The sequence below is a fragment of the Manacus vitellinus genome, unplaced genomic scaffold (genome assembly GCF_001715985.3).
Source record: "Manacus vitellinus isolate BGI_N305 unplaced genomic scaffold, ASM171598v3 scaffold_17_pilon, whole genome shotgun sequence".
NCBI lineage: Eukaryota > Metazoa > Chordata > Aves > Passeriformes > Pipridae > Manacus > Manacus vitellinus.
The window spans coordinates 11,943,615-11,963,297 of record NW_021939256.1 but is presented as its reverse complement, the minus strand read 5'-3'; the positions used below and the strand labels follow the sequence as shown (position 1 = coordinate 11,963,297).

The window sequence follows — 19,683 nt, the reverse complement described above, 5'->3', positions numbered from 1 at the left end:
CTCTGAACTTCTTTGCAGTTTGTATGAGTGTGCACACAGGTGCATGAAGACAGCTGTTTTCAGCAATTTGACATCAAAGTTTTGTTTTGGAGTTGCATGTGCAACTTTTTTTCCTTAAAACCTGTGGGGAATCTCTAGGTTTTGGAGGGTTTAGAAATGTCTATTGAAATGCAGAAGAAAAACCCGTGAGCAAAAATGTGGGTGGTCATCAGCATTTAGTGCCTAAATTAGCAACTAACTCTCAAAAACCATAATAACCATAGGGCAAAAAGTCATACAGTGAGGGACTCCCACAACTGTGAAGTGACACAGCATATTGGATGGAGAAAAATGAATAATTAAAACTTTTTTAAGGTATTCAACATGCTACATATTGGGTAAGTCTTTAAAAGAATGTTAATGATAGAAAAGAAACTATATGAAGAAGCTCTGTATTACCACCTCAGTGCTATCAAATGAAGCCAATGTATAGCCTAAATTAGAAACATGGAAATTTTTGATGAAATGAAAACTGCAGCATCCACAATGAGAAAGCAGTGAGAAAGCATCCCTCACCAGGATGTGGTATTCCTGAAGTGAATGTGCAGCCCAGTATACTTGCAGTGTCTGTGAGAATATGCACCTTTCTGGTCAGTTCTACTGTGTGTGCTTGAACAGGCAGCATGAAGTGGTGTTACTGCACAACATATGAGGTCCTGCAACTGTCTCAGAAATCAGGAGGGGTTAAGGGGAAGACAGAAAACAAGGTAAATCTAACTGGATGAGGAAGAGACAGAAAGACTAGAGGTGAAGACAGAAAATTAAATGGATTGAAAACTTGGAGCTCTTTGCTTACAGTAATTTTATTTTATAGAACCCAGATATTAAAAGGTAGGAAAATTCCTTACAGATGTTACTTCTTGTGTGTATGTGGAAGGTTAGGGACTTAGGTAATAAGAAAAGTAATGTGCTAAGGGTGATGCTGGGGATTGCTACGCATATGGACTTAGCAATAGGATAGATTTGACAAAACTCGTTTAGATGTGAGATGCTTATGCCCTGATAGCTGCAGGAAGAAAGTGTGCTTTCAAGTTCTGTTTAACTTGCTTGAACTCTTTTGAAATATTTTTAATGCCTTGGGCCTTGTTTCCCTAACATGCTGACTTGCACGTTCCTGCATGGAAACCTTGCTTGCTTGTTTCTTGCATTTCTTCACTTTATTTTTTCACAGTTTATTTACCATCCCCATTCCTTCTCTGTTGCAGTGTGATCAAGGTACTCTCTTCTCCTAAGTGTATATGCCCTGCACATCTTCCTGCAATCTTTTCACAGAGCTCACATTTGAAAACAGAACACAGGGCAGAAGAGCATCTTAAGGGGGGGAAATAAATGTGGTGAGGGTGGAAGCTTTTCTTAAAATCTTTCTTTTAACAGAAAGACAACAAGTAAGTAGAAAAGACATAAAAGGTCTGACCGTAATGGGAGCCAAATGTGGTCAGATACGGCTAGGCAGGCTAACCCTCTCCTTTAGGCGTTTTTTCTCACTTTTTGACAGCCTGGAAGTGGAACCTGTCTTTTAATCACAAACCTGTGTTAGAAATGGTCTTTTAAAAGCAGTGTCGTCTGCAGGAAGAACTTGCGATAAATTAGTTATTGGGAAAAAATAAGTGGCTGAGTGCAGCTCTTAGAAGTTTCATTTTGAAAAGAAGTGAAGTCTAAGGAAGGGAAGTGCCAAAGAGATAAAAAGCAAAGTTTTTCTTCCTGCCTTCCATTATATCTGTCATTTTATCCTATTTTAAGAGTTTTCTCCTTTCTGACTTCTCAGCATCTGCGTTCAGTTGTAACTTTTGAACACAATTTTATTCAATAAAAATAAATATGCCATAACTAGATGAAATATGAGTCTAATAACAACAGGTGTAGAGGTGTTATATTTGGTGAGACTTCGTGCCCAGAGAAGAAATGACACAACATGCCAAGGCTTAAAATCTAGAATCTAAATTTGTCAATCTGATTATTTAACCATAATTAAGGTATTTTGACTTAGTTCCAGTATCCTTTGAAAGTTCTGGTGTTTGCAGCACTAGCCAAAGATGAAGATGTATTTTTACTGTGTTTTTTATTGCTGGCATTTTGAGGAGGTGTTGCTTCTATTTGCCTTTGATTCCCTCATGGAATCTTGTCTTTGCAACTGGATTATTTTGCCCTGCTACTGGATGTTTTTACCTGTAAGTGTGTTCCTAATACAGTAGAAATCAGCTGACAATCATGCGTGAGGGAAGAGACTCCTTGATGTATGTTATTCCTTGATGTAATTTGCCTGGAACGATACAAATTCTATATAAAAGTTTCCATTCCAAACTGCTATAGTCTATTTTAAAGCATTTACATGGTCTTATTCATGGTGTTATGGTCAAGACTTCCCTTAAAAACTACTGTGAGTTTTGGTTGGGGTTTTTTTTGTTTGTGGGTTTGTTGGGTTTTTTGGGGGGGAGGGGGATGGTGTTTGTTTGTGATTGCAGTTTAAAAATAAAATTATCCCTTTTTAGCCTGTAAAATAATAATACCAGGGGCATTCTTTCTACATATACTTTAGATAGAGTATATTCAAAAATTGGCTAGTAGCTCTGTACTGCAATTTCATCTGAAGGACTTTGGTGATTTTCCCTTTTTCAAATTATGTGTTAAAATATTTTCTGATCTTGTGCTTAAGAAAGTGAACCCCTGGCTGATCCTACAGCATGTAATTCCCAAAATGTTGTTTGAAATCCTTGACTGGAAGGCATCATAAAAGGGGAAGTTCCTTATTATTGAGGACTGCATCTGTTCATCTTCTGAATAACTGCTTTGGTGTCTCTTACATTAAAATAACCAGTCTAGACCAATGAAATTATTAGGTGAAGGCTCAAAGCAAGCAAAGGGACATAGGTTCTTTTTCATACATGGCAAGGTGTGACTCTGGAAGACAGTCCCATAGTTCCCTCTGGCTGTTAAGAGTTTGCATGGATTTGAAAAATGGTTAGATATATTTATGGAAAAGAATTCCAATAAAACAAAATGCAAGGAGCATGGGGTCCAAGGTGTTCTCGTGTTGATTCCTGGAGGAGTCAGCGTCTTCATCACTGAACTGGTAACAGGGAGTATGCAGTTTATTTCCACGATTTTGGATGGTATGAAGCTCTCAGTCAAGATGCTCTGCCAGTAGCAAACATCTCCAAAACTAGCTCGCAAAATGGAATTCCATGTATGGTGATACACACAGAGTATTTACTCTTCTCTACACAAGAGTAAATAGTGTAGACAATGTCACTGTGCTAGAGCAGGAAGCAGCGGTTGCAGATCAGGAGTGGTCACAGAGAGGTCTCCGAAATCCTCAGCTCCACATGCGGTGGCAGACAACAAAGTCAGTGAAGTATTACTTGTAATCAGAACTACTGTCCATAATCAAGAAGGATAATAAGATAGAAAATGCCATTTTTCCCCATCGATCACACATGAGCACTATGCAGACCTGGGCTCTGCTGCAGCGGATGTAGAGAAGGTGCAGAGGGGAGCAGCTGATCTTCTGGAGGGAATGAGGCTGGATGATGGGAAGAGACTGGAGAGGCAGCCACTCTTACTTTTTAGCGTCTTTTTAGTGTTGGAGGGAGTGTTGGAGGGATACAGATACTTACACAACTCTGTCACTGCAGAACCACCTTGTAACATATGTGAATTTGTTTGCATTACTAATGTTACAGCCCTAAAAGCTCTTCATGCTGTTTGCTTCATTTCTAACACCCCTTTGAGAGAACTCATTTGTGTTTATCTTTTCCTGTTTCAATGCTGTTTGTTACTTCATAGTTTAGTAGCGATGTCAAGTAACTGGCATTTAGTATTTGGACTGTCAGGCGAAGCCCTATATGGTTCTATAGAAAGAAAAATATTGATCATAATTATCGTAATAAATCTCCAAATTAGCATTGGGTTCTAACTTGCAAGGTCCTGTGCAAAAAAATTTGCAAGAAACAGCCTCAGCACTCAAAAGTTCACAATGCAATAAGCAAGAAAAGGTACAAATAGGAAGGAAGGAAAATCAGTTAAGATATCATATGACTCCTAAGCTGTTCGCTGTTTGTGGACTGGATCTTTTGTCCTCCAGTGTTTGTGCATTCACTATCGGAAATGAGACTGCTTAAAACTCCTGTCTTGACCAATTCTCTCTCCTCTCTTAAAAACTCATCCAAAGCTTTTGTTCCACAAAGATTCCTTACAGAATCCATTTTTATGCATGTTAATACAAGGATTTGAATTGCACGTGCATAAATTACACACAGACTTGGAATAAAGAATGAGAAGAGAAATTACTAATCCATTAGTGGTTGTAGACTTTGCAAGTACATATTGTGCTACTAATGGTTCTGGTATCAAGTGCAAAGAGAGTGTTTGCAAATTAAGCCCCAGAACAAGACAGGAATGAACCTCCCTTTGCAAAAGGGAAAGAATTAGAGGAGTTGGTGGTTTCTTCCTCTTGGACTGATATTCCTCCTTCACTAGGACATCAGTTCTGCAGGAAACATCCCCTTTCCACATCTCTGAGTCCCACGTTTTACAACATTTTGATTTACTCTGTAATTAAGAGCTTCTCAATTTAATTTAGTTTTGTCTTCTAGGGACATAACTAATAACTAACCTAATAACTTACATTCAACACCAACTTGCCAGATCTTCTTTATGCTTATGCTATGTATGTGGCAGGTGAGCAGTGATCATTTTTATCACCATAGAGTAGAAGAATACCCCAAAGACAGATTGAATAGTGTCACTGTAATCATACATCAAGTGTTTAATTGTTGGTTGTAGGACATTTTGGAGTAATAACTTCATTACAAAAGTATAATTTAATTTTTAGTTTTGCCACTTTTGTATTATTTTACTACACTTTTTCTAGTGTAGTAATTTGAGTTTTAAGAAAATCAGTTCAAAGTGTCCTGGGAATCATTTACCATTTCATAAGGCTCTGGTTTTGCCTAGGAAAAAACAAACATAGCTTTCAGATAAACATAAAAGCACCAGCTGTTTTTCCCCAGAATTTTTATTTCCATAATAATTGCCTTTGGAGATAATTTTACAAGCAGAAGCATATAATATGTGGAAATATTTAAGAATAGGTTTACAATAATTCTATTACTGTAAATACAAAGACTAGTTTTCATGCCCCAGTAAGTGCTCTAGAGGTCTGTGTTGGGCAAAAAAAAAGGATAAGAAAGTTCCAGGAAGCAACCCAGTTTCCCGGTGTCACCTTCACCATCTTGGGGCAATTTCTGGAAGCCAGTTTGACTTTTTTCAGGACAGAGTTTTCTGGACTATTAATTTAATGAAAGGCCCGATCTGATTTCTTACTTTTCCTCGTGCATCTTTGCAGGAGCTTGATGGCTACTCCTGTGAACAGGAACTTCAGTGATGTTGGTAGTGCCTGCCTCCTCACATGCTTAGTGCTTTGGCTTAGTGGTAGGACATTTAAATAGTTCAGCTCCTGACACGGAATATCCTGTCTCTTCTTTCTTAGATGAGCAGGCAACCATTATACAGATTTTGACTGCTTAGATTGTGAGTTTGCATTGGCTAAAAACAGAGGTCTCTGCATGAGCCCTGGTGTTTTTCATATCCTGCCATCTGACTGGGATGAACTGTGGAATCTTCCTAGCCAAAACAACCCACCCTGTGTCATTAGGGTTGGTGACTAAATAGGCAGACTATATCCATTGATACCTCTTACCAAGTTGCAGTGAGAATATTGAAGGGAACATTCAGCTTGTCATCCTTACTTTACTTTTTTTTTTCGCTAGACCCTGGCCCAGCCAACATACATCTATGTACCTGCAGATCTGGCTGCCCTAAGCAGGTTGTGCTTTTTGCTGTGCTCTGCCCAGTTTCACACACCTGTATAATGGGAAGAAAGCGTGTGCACTAATAACATTATGGGAGAAGCACACTGTGCTATCAAATGGTGGTCTTTGCTCTGCAGCATGTGGGAAAATAAACGCTGATTCAGACACCAAAAGTGAAGAAGTTGAGCGATATTATGTGGAGAATTTATTTTGGTAGTGTGTATCCTTTGTGTCTGCCCCTGTGAGTGACATGAAATTTCTATGCTGCTGCAGTTCTCTTGGATGAAAGAATTTGTATAACTCGCAGAGGCAATCTTTGCATTGAATGAAGATTCATGTCTCTCACTTCAAATCACCTGCCTTTCCATCTACACAAAAAGGATTCCTCAAGTTAATTTTACCAGCCACCTTGCCTGATTGCCTGCCTTTTTCTTTTCTGCTTGAAATCCCACTAACTTCATTACTTCTAACACCAGTGGCTTCCTACTCTTTTTCCCTCGCAATGAATCACTCTTCCATCTTCTGATTTCCCACTCTTCCTACTCCAAAGCATCTCTCTTGGCCAGTTTTTGATTCATAAATTGTGTGAGGGTGATGCAAACAGAAGCAAGAGGAAATTAACTTCTGACAGTGATGGATTTTCATGTTGCAACTTAATATATTTAGATTACATAGTACCCAGTTCATTTCTAAACAGCTGGATTTAGACATGGTCCTAAGTGAAGTATGTGAAGTCTCCTCAGGAATGGTGTCTCAAATTTGCAACCCTGACTTGTTGACAGTTTCTGATCAACAGAATAATAACTATTATTTGATGCACCCCTTCCTATCCTGAGTATTTCTTTGGTGTAAATGGCTGTGTTGTTTTAGCATCTCAGTCTTTATTTCTGCACAAGACCCTGATAAGGTAAGAAAATTACACTATGAGCCAATGTCAGAAATGGGGTTGAAACATGAGGAGGGTGCCTGTGTGCTGGTGAAGGGAGCAGCCTGCAGACCAGACTAGTGAGCCACTGTGGCAGCATCTGTCTGCAGGATGTACAAGGACTTACACCAGAGGTGCCTCTTCCTTTCCCTCCTTTACATGGGATCCACAGATGGCTGGCTTGGACCAGATCCCTTGTTTTCAGGTGTCAGGGTTGGGTCCTATGCCCAGGACTGTATCTGTCCAGGAGGAGTGTGCTGCAACAGGGGCCAATGCCAAACTTATCCAAGGTCACATCCTGGCCGGCCATGGGAACAGGGTTCCTCAGGGGACCCTGCTTGGGGTACCAGGGCCAAGAAGAGCGTGCTCTCACAGTGACATTTTCTATTATTTTCTCTTTGGCTTTCTCCACGGGTACAAAACACAGTCTCTCTAAAGCAAGCTGTCTCAGGGCTGTGTTTCATAACCACCAGGAGAAAATCATTAAAGGGGATAAAAAGGTAGAATTATTGATTGAGCAGCATGGAGGGCAAAGCATAACCTCTCTTTTGCTCATAAAAATACAGTGATTTTTCTCTGTTGTGGAGTAACTTAGGTGCGTCTTAAAGCTGTTAAGGAGTGTTTTTCTCAGGAAAAGTTAACTCAGTTCTTTACAGGTATATTCACATATAATAGAACCACGTTAAAACAACTAGCAATTATAACTGTATATTTTGTAAATTTTCACATGTAAAGATAGTGATCATTCATTAGGGCTGGTGAGTAAACAGGTTCTTTGTTTTTCCGTTATGATTACATGCATTACGCTTGTTTTTTTACAACGACAGCTTTTTACTTCAGTCAGTGGAGCTAAGAATGCACAGCAAAGGATGTTGTTAGAATTCATTGTATTTTAAAACGATGCATGACATGCTGAAAATTACAATTCATACTTTGGCACAGATCCCTGTCACTTCTATTCCTGTAAGAAAAGAGTACCATTGTTCTGGTTTTAGGAAGAAGGTTATTGGAAACATTCTTAATAAGAAAGGTAGACGGGGGAAGGAAGATGATCCGTTTTCAGTATACATTAAAGAAAGTCCTTTGTGGGACAGGGGTTTTTTTTAATGTTTTAAATAACAGTTGTGCTGGGATTGGTCTTGGCCAGGTACTTATCTTTTGTAACTTAAAGGAAATGGATAAAATGAGCACAAAATCACAGATACGGTCCAGAAACTGCCACAGGACCAAAGTGTTCAAGTACGAAGCTGAGCAGCTTAGATGTGATGGACCATTTATTATGTTATTATTTTTTCTGTTACTGCACAAACTTGATTTCCTTTAAAAATCTTAATCTCTGTTCCCTCTTTCCGCAGCTGTCAGTGTTGCTCACAGCTTGTCTGTATGAGAGGGTTACACAGGTGTCTGAGACCCCAAAATGCAGCTCCTTCTGTGATGATGCCTTTTTCTAGGTTGGTGCATATCACTTCAGCAGCAGATTACCTAGAGAGACATGTTAGGTACATCTGTACAACTACAACCAGAGCAAACCAACTCTAGTGAATAGGGGCTAGAAATCTGTCTGTGTAGGCAAGCACCTAAAATCATAACTAAAACAAACAAAAAAAAAACCCCAAAGGATCAGCAATGATGACACAAACTCCAAAATAACAACAAAAAAGCCAAACCAAGCCCTCATAAGCAAGAGGACTGTTTAATTGGGAGAGTTGTCACTATCTGCTGTGACAGTCTGTCTGGGCTTGTATGATGCTACATTCAGAATTTTGATACAAGTCGTACTCAATAAGAAAGATAACCCCTGGTTTAACTGTATTCAGTGTATTTATTCTAAAATGGGGTGAAAAAATTGCTGATGCTTGACTGGTAATGTTTCGTTGGCGTGATTGAATGATTTCTTGTAGTAGTAGGTAGCAACTGTCCATCCTCACATACCATATTCTCACTACCCAATGTTTTATAGTGACTGGAAAAATATACTGATTTAGATTCACTTCTTTGCTAAAGCAGCATTATACTGTACTTTGGTACCACTTTAGCTTTTGATTTAGCTGAAGTTTTTAGGGATTTTCCAAAAATAATTCTCTAAATCTTTTCCTTCATGCATTTATCCTGCATTTAGTCTGTGTTTCAGGACATATAAAATCCTACTGCGTGATAGACGCTACAGCCCACCAGTGTACAGTGTTTTTGCTAATTAAAATATGCTTTTAGTTATAGTGTTTGCAGCAAATCTCTGAGGCATTAAATTACCGGCCTGTAGCATGTGCTTGTGGAAGAGCAGAGTCTATTTAAATTTGCTTAACAGTTTTTAGGATAACTTGTTGAGGATCTTTCCACAAAGGCATTTCACACGGCTGAAGAGTAAGCCGATGTTTCCCAATGCAAAGAAGATGTCTTAGTACTGAGCAGGTCTTTCACCAGGCTCCCAGTAAACCCTGCCAAGCCCAGCAGGGTGACTGAGATGAATAAACAGCTTGATAAAGGGAAGGATTAGCCCCGTTAACCTCAACAGCAGGACTTTAAACTCCTATGCTAGGAGTGCTGGGGCAGACAGGCATCTTACCCTGCTGCAGCCCACACAACTGTCCCATCACTGTTGCCAGTCCTCACAGTGCCTGGCAATGTTTCTGCAGTTTCTGTAACAGAGGGAAAATTAAGCGATGATTTGGTTTGTTTTCTTAGATGTGACTGCCCTCTCTGGGTTTCAGAGGTAATTTCCAAGTAGCCAATGCTTTTGTTGTGTACTGTGACTCCCACGTAGTCCCTGGGCTCTGCTCCACTGCGAGCATCTCTGCAGGGTGCTACACCACAGGTCACGTCCCAGACCTCTCTTCCAGGCTGGCTTTAGCCCAGACTGGTTCACTGTCTAGCCTGGACAGTGCAGGGGGGAGCAGAAAGAGAGCTGGGGGGAGCACAGGTAGGCAGCTTTCTGTAAGCATAACATCGATGAAAACGTGCTCCCAGCAGGCAGGGCCAGTGGTAAGCAGGGTGAGGAACTCTGGCCCTTGAAGATTTCTGTTTCTTCCACAGCACTGTCCTGGAGAAATGGGGTGCTGATGGCTTGGACCAGTGCACTCTTTGCTCAGTAAAAAAATAAGCTGGATGGCTGGACACAGAGAATGATGGTGAATGGAGTTACATACAATTGGTGGCTGGTCACCTGTGGTGTTCCCCAGGACTCAGGGGTCAGTCCTGTTCAATATCTTTATCAGTGACCTTGACAGGGGGATCAAGTGCAGCTGACGGAGCTGGGATTGTTTAGCCTGGAGAAAAGGAGTCTCGGGGGAGACCTTACTGCTCTCTAACAGAAAGGAGGTTGTAGCCAAGTGCAAGTTGGACTCTTCTCCCAAGTAACAAGCGACAGAATGAGAGGAAATGGCCTCAAGTTGTGTCAGAGGAGATTTAGATTGGATATTAGGAAAAATTTCTTCTCTAGAAGGGTGGTCAGGCATTGGAACAGGCTGCCCAGGGAAGTGGTAGAGTCACCATGCCTGACAGTGTTCAGTAGGTGCGTGGATGTGGCACTGAGGGACACGGATTTAGCGGTGAACTTGACAATGCCTGGTTAACATACAGACTTCATGATTTTAGAGGTCTTTTCCAACCTAAACAATTCTGTGATTCTGTGTTATCTGAGGCATCTGACATGATTTTTCCCAATGCATTCAAGCTCAGTGTCTCTAATTTCCTAATTATCTGGGTGGTGACTGATCTGCAAGCAAGCTGAGCGCAAAATCGATGCACGGGTTGCTGGCTTCTAAGTGTTTACATAATTTTCTGTAAGATACACACAATGTTCAGCTCATGTCTAATTGGTGCCATTTCTGGATGGAATGCAATGTCCCTTACAAATTGTAGGACCTTTGAAAATCATTTTAAGTAGCCTAATCGAGTCTTTCTGTATTTTCTCCGATAAAGGAAGTTGTTTGATGTAGTTTATTTTTATGACACTGAAGCCTCATGTTTTAATTGGGCACTTTTATGCTCCAAGGCTTTCTGTTTGCAGTATTGGATTGTGCAGTGTTCAGTGTTTCTCTGCTTCTTTTTGTTCAGTACACAAACAGCAGATACCTAAATTCTGCTCTCTGAATACACCTGAAAAACTAAGGAGACAGCAGCAGTGGTAGGATGATGGACTGTTCCCTTCCTGTAAACCATTTCTACCTGTGCAAAACTGCAGCCCTGGTTTTGGTAGCATTTGGCGTTGTATTCCAGGGATACTAACATCACCACAAAGTGAAAGTCGATGAAGAATTAGAACTGATAAGAAGCAGTGGTGAAAAAGATCAGTCCAGGGGCTGTGGTGGCTTTGTTTCATGTTCTGTGGGACTTTCTGGACACTACTCCAGTTTCTAGGACTGGGGCCAGAATGAAGTGTTCGTCAACGGTGCTGTCACACATGATAAATGGAAAAGTAAGATAACAGAATGTGATCGTAAACCGGGCTCATGAGTCTCATAACCACAACATTAAAACCCAGCTCTTAAGTATTTTATAGCTGATTTTATCTTCTGTATTAAAGCACGTGCACACACGTGCGCACACACAGAGACTACAGCAAGTGCCAGAGTTTTGATACCCACTTTGTCATAGCTGTGCCACTGATGACATGATCACCCCATTTAGTTACAGGAGATATTTACTGGGCTTTCTTCTGTCTGTCCACTCACAGGAGATGCTGCTATACACGTCCTTCTAAATTAGGTGGCAAAATTAATTAGATTTAATTGTTTCTTCCAATTTATCTGTTACCTGTGCAACTAACAAAGTGTGACCCTACTAGAGGGAGAGGTTTTATTACTCTTAAAAGCACCAAAGCTCTGTCTAGCATGAAAAAAAAATGATGCTTTGATGAAAGGTTGCACATTGCATACACTGCCTTTTTGTACTTCCCATAGCAGCTAGGAAGAATCACAAAATGGATTTTTCTTCTCCTTGTCATATATATATATATACACACACATACACACACACAGACACACACACACACACACACACACACACACACTTACTGGAAGTCTGTAGGGTATCTGCCATCGTTCTCTGGCTGCCAGTATCTTAAAGCACTGATAAACTATGAAAATAGTACTTGGTTTTTCAGGGTCTCAGATTGCATTTAAAATTGGGTCTACCTGAATCCTTCTTGTGTAATTGAAAACTCTCTTTCAGACTTGGTTCAATAGCATCCGAAGGTACCTAGGCAAGTAAAAGGTTGCACTGGATTGGTAGAAGTCAGAATCATGACAGAGCAGGGGTGATGAACTTATTTTTGTGAAAGAATGAGAGTGTGCTGTAATCCTGGTCACAGACTACTTTTGCCTGCTGCTTTTTGTGCTTTATTTTCTGCGCTGATGTTTCAGGGGAGATAGATGTATTTTTTATAAATGTGTGTATATATGTGTGTGTGTGTGTATATATATATGTGTATATATATACACACACACACACACACACACACACACACCACACATATATATATATATTATATCTATATATATAAAATATATCTCCTCATGAGAGTGATACAAAATCAAACCAGGGAGATACAGACTCCTTAGAAGAGGTTAGAGATCAGAAGGACACAAAGTAGGTACTGATGCCATCTCTGGAGGAAGTGATTATATTTGAGAGGAATGAGGGAGATAATGCCCATGTCTCAAAAATATTGCTGCTGCGGTGCTGCATGGCACAAAAGCCTTGTTTTAATGTCTCATCATGCTGCATTAGCACGTTTTGAAACTCATATCAAATATCTTAGCAGGTGAGAAGGACTTTATGTCCCAGTGTGCTGGGAGATATGCACAGCCAACATCTATCCATGGTTCAGCACTTAGCTCCCTGGTATAACTTCTGAAGAGTCCTTGGTTTTGTACTGTGGCATTCTGGGTCATCTGCAGCAGCAGACAGCTTGAAATGCAAGCAGGTATCTAGTTCTGCGTCTTCCAAGTCAGTGTTTCATTAGTCTCTGTGGCATCTACAATAGATCCTGGAGGAAGCCTCAAAACATCAGAAAGAAGAAAGATCTGAGGTGGAAGGGAAGGCTTTGCTTTCCCCACCGTGTTCCTGAAATTACTGAGCAACAGAAACGCTCTGGCTGTACGTGGAAGGCTGTCAAGTAGCATTTCTGAAAAGGAAAACTTCTCTGTAACACAGAAAGGCAGCAGCAGATTTTACTTGAGTGCAATGATATGTTTCTATAAGATTTCTATCTGGTATAAAATTCATAAGTCATGAAAGCATAAGCTCAACTTTTTCATCAGTGGTCACAACAGAAAGGCAAATGTCAGGAAGTAGGAGAAAAATGAGAAACAAAACAGGGAGTATCACTGTGCTACTGTACAAGTCCATGCTGTTCCTACAGCTTGTGTGTGGTGTGCAAGGTTTGGTCCTCACAGTCCCAAAAGGAGGTAGCAGAACTGGGAGAGATCTGTGGAGGTAGCAGGGACAGAGAGGGTACAGAACTGGCCTCCTTGGGCTGCAGGTGATGGGAGGGAAAGGAAGCATGGTGCAGGACAGTCAGCTCACAAACAGCATGATAAAGGTGGGGATGGTTGTTACTGCCTCTTCCACGATGAAGATTTGGGAATACCAAGTTTAGGTAGTGGGTGGACAACAACAGAAAACTGTCCTACCCTGCACACAAGAGCCATGGGCTTCCTTGCCACCAAATGCTGTTTATCTCGGTTTAGCAGGATGTTGGAGAAGTTAATCATAAATCAAGTAACTCCATCCATTAACTCAGCAAGCAGGAGCCATTTACAAAGTCTCTGATTCAGAAAGTGCTGGAAGTTGGGTATGTATGCTCGCTCTGTCCCCATATACTTCCTGGCTGCTGCAGGTGGATGTCTGAATCTCATGCAGCACAGCTGCTTCTAGAATAATTACATGGTTCTCAAGGCTTCCAGGTTGTAAACTTTCGTGTTGTAACCATTGGAAATATCTCCATGCAAATTGAAAAAAATCTAAATTAAGAAAGGGGGATAAGCTAAATGTCTAAGTTATATAATTTATAAAGTGCTCCAATACCACAGTGATGCGTGCTAGAAAACCATTAGGGTAGATGGGGCTGCTGTAAGGTACCTTAGAAGTAAGTGGCCTGTTCACCTGCTGCAAGGAGCTGCTAAAAGGGCATCTGTGAAGAACTTCAGCACAATCCAGAGCCCAAAGCAGTCTCACATCAAAGTGTTGTATTACAGAGGTTGTCACTGTAGTTCTAATTGGCAAAAATCTGTCATGACTCTGGGCAAACACATCAACTTGCAGTTGAACAGATTTCTTTGTCCATTTCTTTGTAATTTTGTTTAATACACGATGAAAACAGTAGCTTAAATCATGGTTTACAAAATTGCTGTGTCTCATATTTTTTAACTGATTGGAACATGTGCCCATACAAAAGCAAGGTCAGGCAGAAGAGGAAACAGGAACAGCTCTGTGCTGTACAGCTGTGGTTTTGTGGAAGGAAAGGAATAGGGGGAGGAGTTTCAGAGAGCCACTTCCGAGGTTGTCAAGGTTACAGGTGCTGTTGCTTCTGTAGGTGACTGGCTTGGGCATTCTCTCCTGAGAATTGGCATTAGCTGTTTTCTTCTAAGAGAACAAAATTTGCATTTTAATTAGATTGTTGCCTTTGTCAACACTGAAACATAACATAAGTAATTGGAAACTTTTCATAGGACCAGTGTAAGGATTTAAAAAACCAAAAAACAATAGCAGCATTTACCCAATAATATTTTGAAAATTTTAGTTTTTTACTGTTTCAGAGATGAGAATCCCATTATAATCTCTCAATGAATAGACCTCGAAATCTGCCTTCCTAGTTTCTTATATCCCAGTATAAATGTTTCTAGGATTTCTAGGAAGCTAGGATTCACCATTTGAGATGCGTGGAAGCCAAGAGCTTCATGCCAGTTGGGTGCTCAGTGTGAGAACTGAAGATTTGTACTGAACTTGTTGCTTTGAGTCATTGCTATGATGGCAGCAACTGTGCCTTCACCCTGGGAAAGAAATCTGTGCTGATACCAGCATGGTATGGCTCAAGTGGAGTCTGACAGCACCAGCTGTATACTTCGGGAAAACAAACAATGTCGTGGTTGATTTCAAGCTGCACTCAGAATTGATACAATACGTCATACTGAATTTTCTGCCAGATTTAAGTGATACAGCAGAATCTTCATCTGCTGTGAAGATATGCAGCACCACTGACTGACTTAAAGCTATATAAGTATATACAGTTGGGGATGGGGCCCAGGGGGTTTATACTATACAACCAGTGCTGCACTGAACGAGTACCAGGTGCTGAAGCTGGGCAGAGTAGTGGTGTTGCCAAGAGGAATTTAGAAATGTGGCAGCCTCCTTTGTAGACCAAGGAGAAGAAATTCACTACTCCTGCAGCAGCAGCATCTACTAAGAAAGCCCACCGCTGCTTTGGGATTAAGAACAGCCCCAATTTACTTTGAAATGCTTTACATGTGCTGTCAGGTAATTTCTCAAACTTAAAAACTTGAAAATGGCTCAACTTTTTTGATGGAAATCTGACATTTTTGCCAAATCAATATAAACTGCCCAGCATTAAGCAGTAGTTTCAGCAACTGCCATGCCTTCAGGGTAGCTTGGCCACCCTGAATGTGGAGGAAACTCAGTTGACTAGAGCATGGTGCTAATAACACCAAGGTCATGGTTTCGATCCCTGTACAGGCCAGTCACTTAAGAGGTTGACAAGATCATCCTTGAGGATCCCTTCTGACTCAGAATATTCTGTGATTCTGTGAAATGTTCTTCTGCCTCCCTCTGCTAAGCTTGAGACTGAGGAAATGGCACTCCTGAGTTCTCAACACCAGTTTTTGTGTGTCTGCCGTATATCGTGACCCTCCCACTGTCTGCTCAAAATCTTCCAATTTCTCAGTTTCCCCACTGTCCTTTTAGGCAGGCAGAGGACCATTAGAGGCTTCATCATCACCATCCCTAGCAGAAGATCCCCAGGGAAGGGCTGCTGGGGGCTCAAGTGCAGCCGGGGCAGCCCTGCACCGAGGGCCCAGTGCTGCTGTCCCACATATACCCCGTCTCTGCAGGCTGGTTGCTTTGGGCCAGTCCAACCATGTAAGTCTGGGTTCTGTGACTGCTCCTCAGAGGAAAAGGAAATGAATAGGGATGAGAATTGCCTGCTTGGTGTGGAGGCAGCCACAGGAAATCAAGAGCCAGAACTAGCTCATACAGCTTGAAAATTGAATGAGAGTTTTGGGTGAAGCTCAGAGGTTTTTTTCCCTAGAAGTCAGAGGCTTTGGAGAAATTATAAAAGCAGAGTTGTGGAATTATATCCCTGTGTTTGGACACTATATTATACTGACATTTATGTGCATGATATTGCAGTAATACAGTCAGTTCAGCCTTTTTATTGATGACCTTTTCTGTAACATTAACCACAATATTGTGCGCACGTGATATTGCAAAGAAAAAGGTAAGGGCAAGGATGCCGGTTGACTATTGCCAGTTTAAGTATTATAAGGTTTGAAGTTGCAGTAAGTATGGATGCAAATGCAGAACCAGAAAATAGGCAATTTTCTACAGAAAAGTTTCATGATACTGAAAAAAACATTTGTTGTTGTCATTTATTTTTGTTGAGTCCCTTTCTCAAGTAGATGGGTATTGCTCTTCTGTAGGTTTACCCAAGCAATGACTTTCCCCCATATTAAGTAGTTTAACAGTTGAGGTCTGTAACTTGTATCTTTACATTTAATAACTTTCTGATGTAAGAAGGACTCGTCACACATGGCATTAAGGTGTTGCTAATTGTGACTGGAGGCATTTGCATTATAAATCCTAGTGAATTATATTATGGGTTTTGCACCATTTTTACTTCATTGCCTGGTTGGTTTTCATAACCAAGTATAGCCTGTAACATTTACCTTTCCAGAATGAAATAAATCCTTCATAGGGGATTGACATTGCTTTTGTTTCTCTGGTGCCTTTTACGTAGTGTTTAAATTTCAAGTAGTCTTGCAGGTTTCGTACAAATTCTCCATGGAAAGTAGATTCTGCTTTTAGTATTTTAAATTTTTTAACTCTTTATATCATATAGCTTTGTAATTCATAGGGCCGTTACAGGCGAGCAGGCAAAACATTCAGGTATCTTTACGTAAAGAGTAGGTGAACTGATCTTGGGATGAAACTTTTTTAAGGTGTAAGAAGAATACTATATTTCACTGAAACAGAATTATATAGATTAGCATTCAAGTGTTTTAAACAAAGTTCCACTGAGGACAGCATAGTTAACACTGCTTTATCTTGGCTGAAAGCTGGGGCATCTCCCAATGTACAGTGGGACCCAGGAGCATGGGTTCCACCCCAAAGTCCTTATTCCTGTGTTGTCCAGCCCAAGATTACTTTGCATGGACAGACTGAGGCAACTGAAAACACAGAAGTATCACAGTAACATTAGGATAGTAAAGCAGTCAATTTTACATGAGATATGCTGTATTTTACTATCCATTCTGCATCTGAAGCCTTGAATGGGCAAGAAGCCACCCAAAACTATGCAAGAAGCCACATGTTAGAGATAATTGTCAACAGTCAGTCCTAAAATTGGAATAGGCTGCCAGGGAAATGGTGGAATCACTATCCCTGAAAGTGCTCAAAAGGCACGTGAATGTGGCACTTGAGGACATAGTTTAGTGGAGAACATGATGGTGCTGGGTTAACAGTTGAATTCAACGACCTTGGAGGTCTTTTCCAACCTTAAAGATTCTATGATGCTGTGCTCCTATGAAAACAAAGTATGGGCTTAAATATTCAGGGTATTAATGGATGCAGCCTGAGGAAGAAAATTTCTGCAGGGTTTCTCTTCAGTGAGGAAGGGCCTTCATTATGGCCCATTTGGCTTCTAATTCTCAGGGTGTTTATTAAAACTATTTGGTTTGTGCTTTAAAATGTGAAGCATACATTTCTGTAGAAGTAGTAGTCATGCTCTTTGACATAGGTCTTAAGAACAGACCCCCAGCAAGGGAAAACTGAGCCCATATGGCATATATTTACTTGTATGGCACACAGGTTGGCAGTCAGTAAGTGTTTTGCACGGCCATAGCCTTTAAGAATTTCAGCAGTATCAGATCTATGTATGCTGGCCCCTGCTACACATCCTGCCCTGATGGACAGTGGTACTGAATTGCTGTTGAGTGGCGAGGCTCTGCCTGAGCAGCTGCTGTGTGTGCTTATTGAGTGGAAGGGCCAGGTTCCACTGAGGACATGAGAGTGTTTAGACAGATGGTTGGAGGGTTTAGTGCTGCTCTACAAGTGCGTGTGGGTTTTCAAGGCAGAAATAGACTTCTTTTTTAACAGAAATGTAGAAAATGCAGCCGTTGTAGCTTTCTGCAGGAGAGAGATTTGAGGATGTCTATTGAAATGGATCAGATTTGTCTTGTGAGCATTGCGCTGGTGGATTTTCTCCTGCCTCATCCTTGGAAATGAAGTTATTTCAGTGTACTATGAAAATAGGTGTTTGTAGGTGACTTACATAAAATTCTTTTATACATAAAAAGTGTCTTCATTGAGAAGAGGCTGGAGCTATTCCACTCTGTTGGAAAATGACTATATTCTCACGAAATGGAAAATAAACTAATCTGATACTTTGATTACTACACAAACTAAAGCACTTGTTTCCAATGGGAAAAAGCTAATAACATTTATAATCATCTCTCTAGTAGCTTACAGCAGCACTGTTGCATTATCAGTAGCTGTCATTTTCTGTAGCTCAAACCTGTATTGATCTGCACCGTCAGTGTATGTCCAGGTCTCTGTCACAGTTGCATGTTTCACAGAAAGGCTTTATTGCACCTTCCCATGGAGGGCAGGACAGTCTGTACTAAAAACATCCAGCCACTTCGAAGGGCAGCGTCCTACCATTCTTTGCTGCTTTTGTGCCTTGCGCACGATGTTTGTGTTTGTTTAATGTGCCCAGTGTTCCTCACTTTGCATTAGGTTTTCTGTGTTCCGGCCAAAACTGCACTAGGCTGGATTACAATGTGCTACTGGTATCGCATAATGATCTCTTTCCTTCTTTTAGGCCCAAACTGCTTTGCAGAAACCCTTGTCATTCCAGCAGGCCGGGAGGTGAAAACTGATGAATGCACTATATGTCACTGTACTTACGAAGAAGGCACGTGGAGAATTGAAAGGCAAGCGATGTGCACTAGACATGAATGCAAGCAAATATAGGAATTCTACAAGTCTACGTACTTTTCGTGGTTTTTATAAAATATCTCACAGCAGTGAGCACCCTAGATGACCCAGGAAAATCTGAATGAGAAGATTCTGGAAAGGAGCAAAGAATAAAACACTAATATTTTGTTTTTCAAAGTAACATAATACTGCAAGCAAAGAAGTGCATATATTTAAAATGTTTGGACATAAGAATACCTGTCTTAAATGTGTTATTTTCACAGTGAGTACACTAAAATACACTCAATAAAATATTCTATGTATTTCTATAATATCATTATAGAGCTTAAAAATAAATGTTTTATATAGACAATGCAGATTGAAGTACTGTATCATTGCCTCTCCTGTTGTATACATGCGCCATGACTAAAACATTACATTTCTATCCTAGTTTCACCATATGTGGGTTTTCTTGCCTTTTTTTTTTTGTTTTGGGTTTGGGGTTTTTTGCTGTTGCATATTTTGAGTTTAGTGGGGCAGGAAAGAGCCAGCATATGACAAGACTTTGACATTCGCACTTTTGGAAAAAAATAGAGTAGACTATGCTTTCTGAGAAAGTGTGTTTATTTATGAATATAAATGCGTTGTAGTGTAGAGGTAGGTCAGCTCCATCTCTTAATTCTACTGATGCTCCTGCCTCCTACTCCACAGCCAAGATGACTTGGAGCAGTGGCTAATACAAAACTGGTCTCTCATAGCAGT

The 19,683-nt window shown here is 40.6% G+C and overlaps 1 protein-coding gene across 2 annotated transcripts in view; it reads left to right on the top strand.

The window, feature by feature from the left end:
- VWC2 (von Willebrand factor C domain containing 2) overlaps nt 1–19,313 on the top strand; it is a 54,875-nt gene extending 35,562 nt beyond the window's left edge. For both annotated transcript variants that reach the window (XM_018070008.1, XM_018070009.1), the window contains exon 4: nt 18,827–19,313. In XM_018070008.1, coding sequence (XP_017925497.1) covers nt 18,827–18,978 — 152 coding nt within the window. In that variant the 3' untranslated portion in view covers nt 18,979–19,313. The remainder of the gene's footprint in view (nt 1–18,826) is intronic.
- Nucleotides 19,314–19,683: the final 370 nt, after the last annotated feature.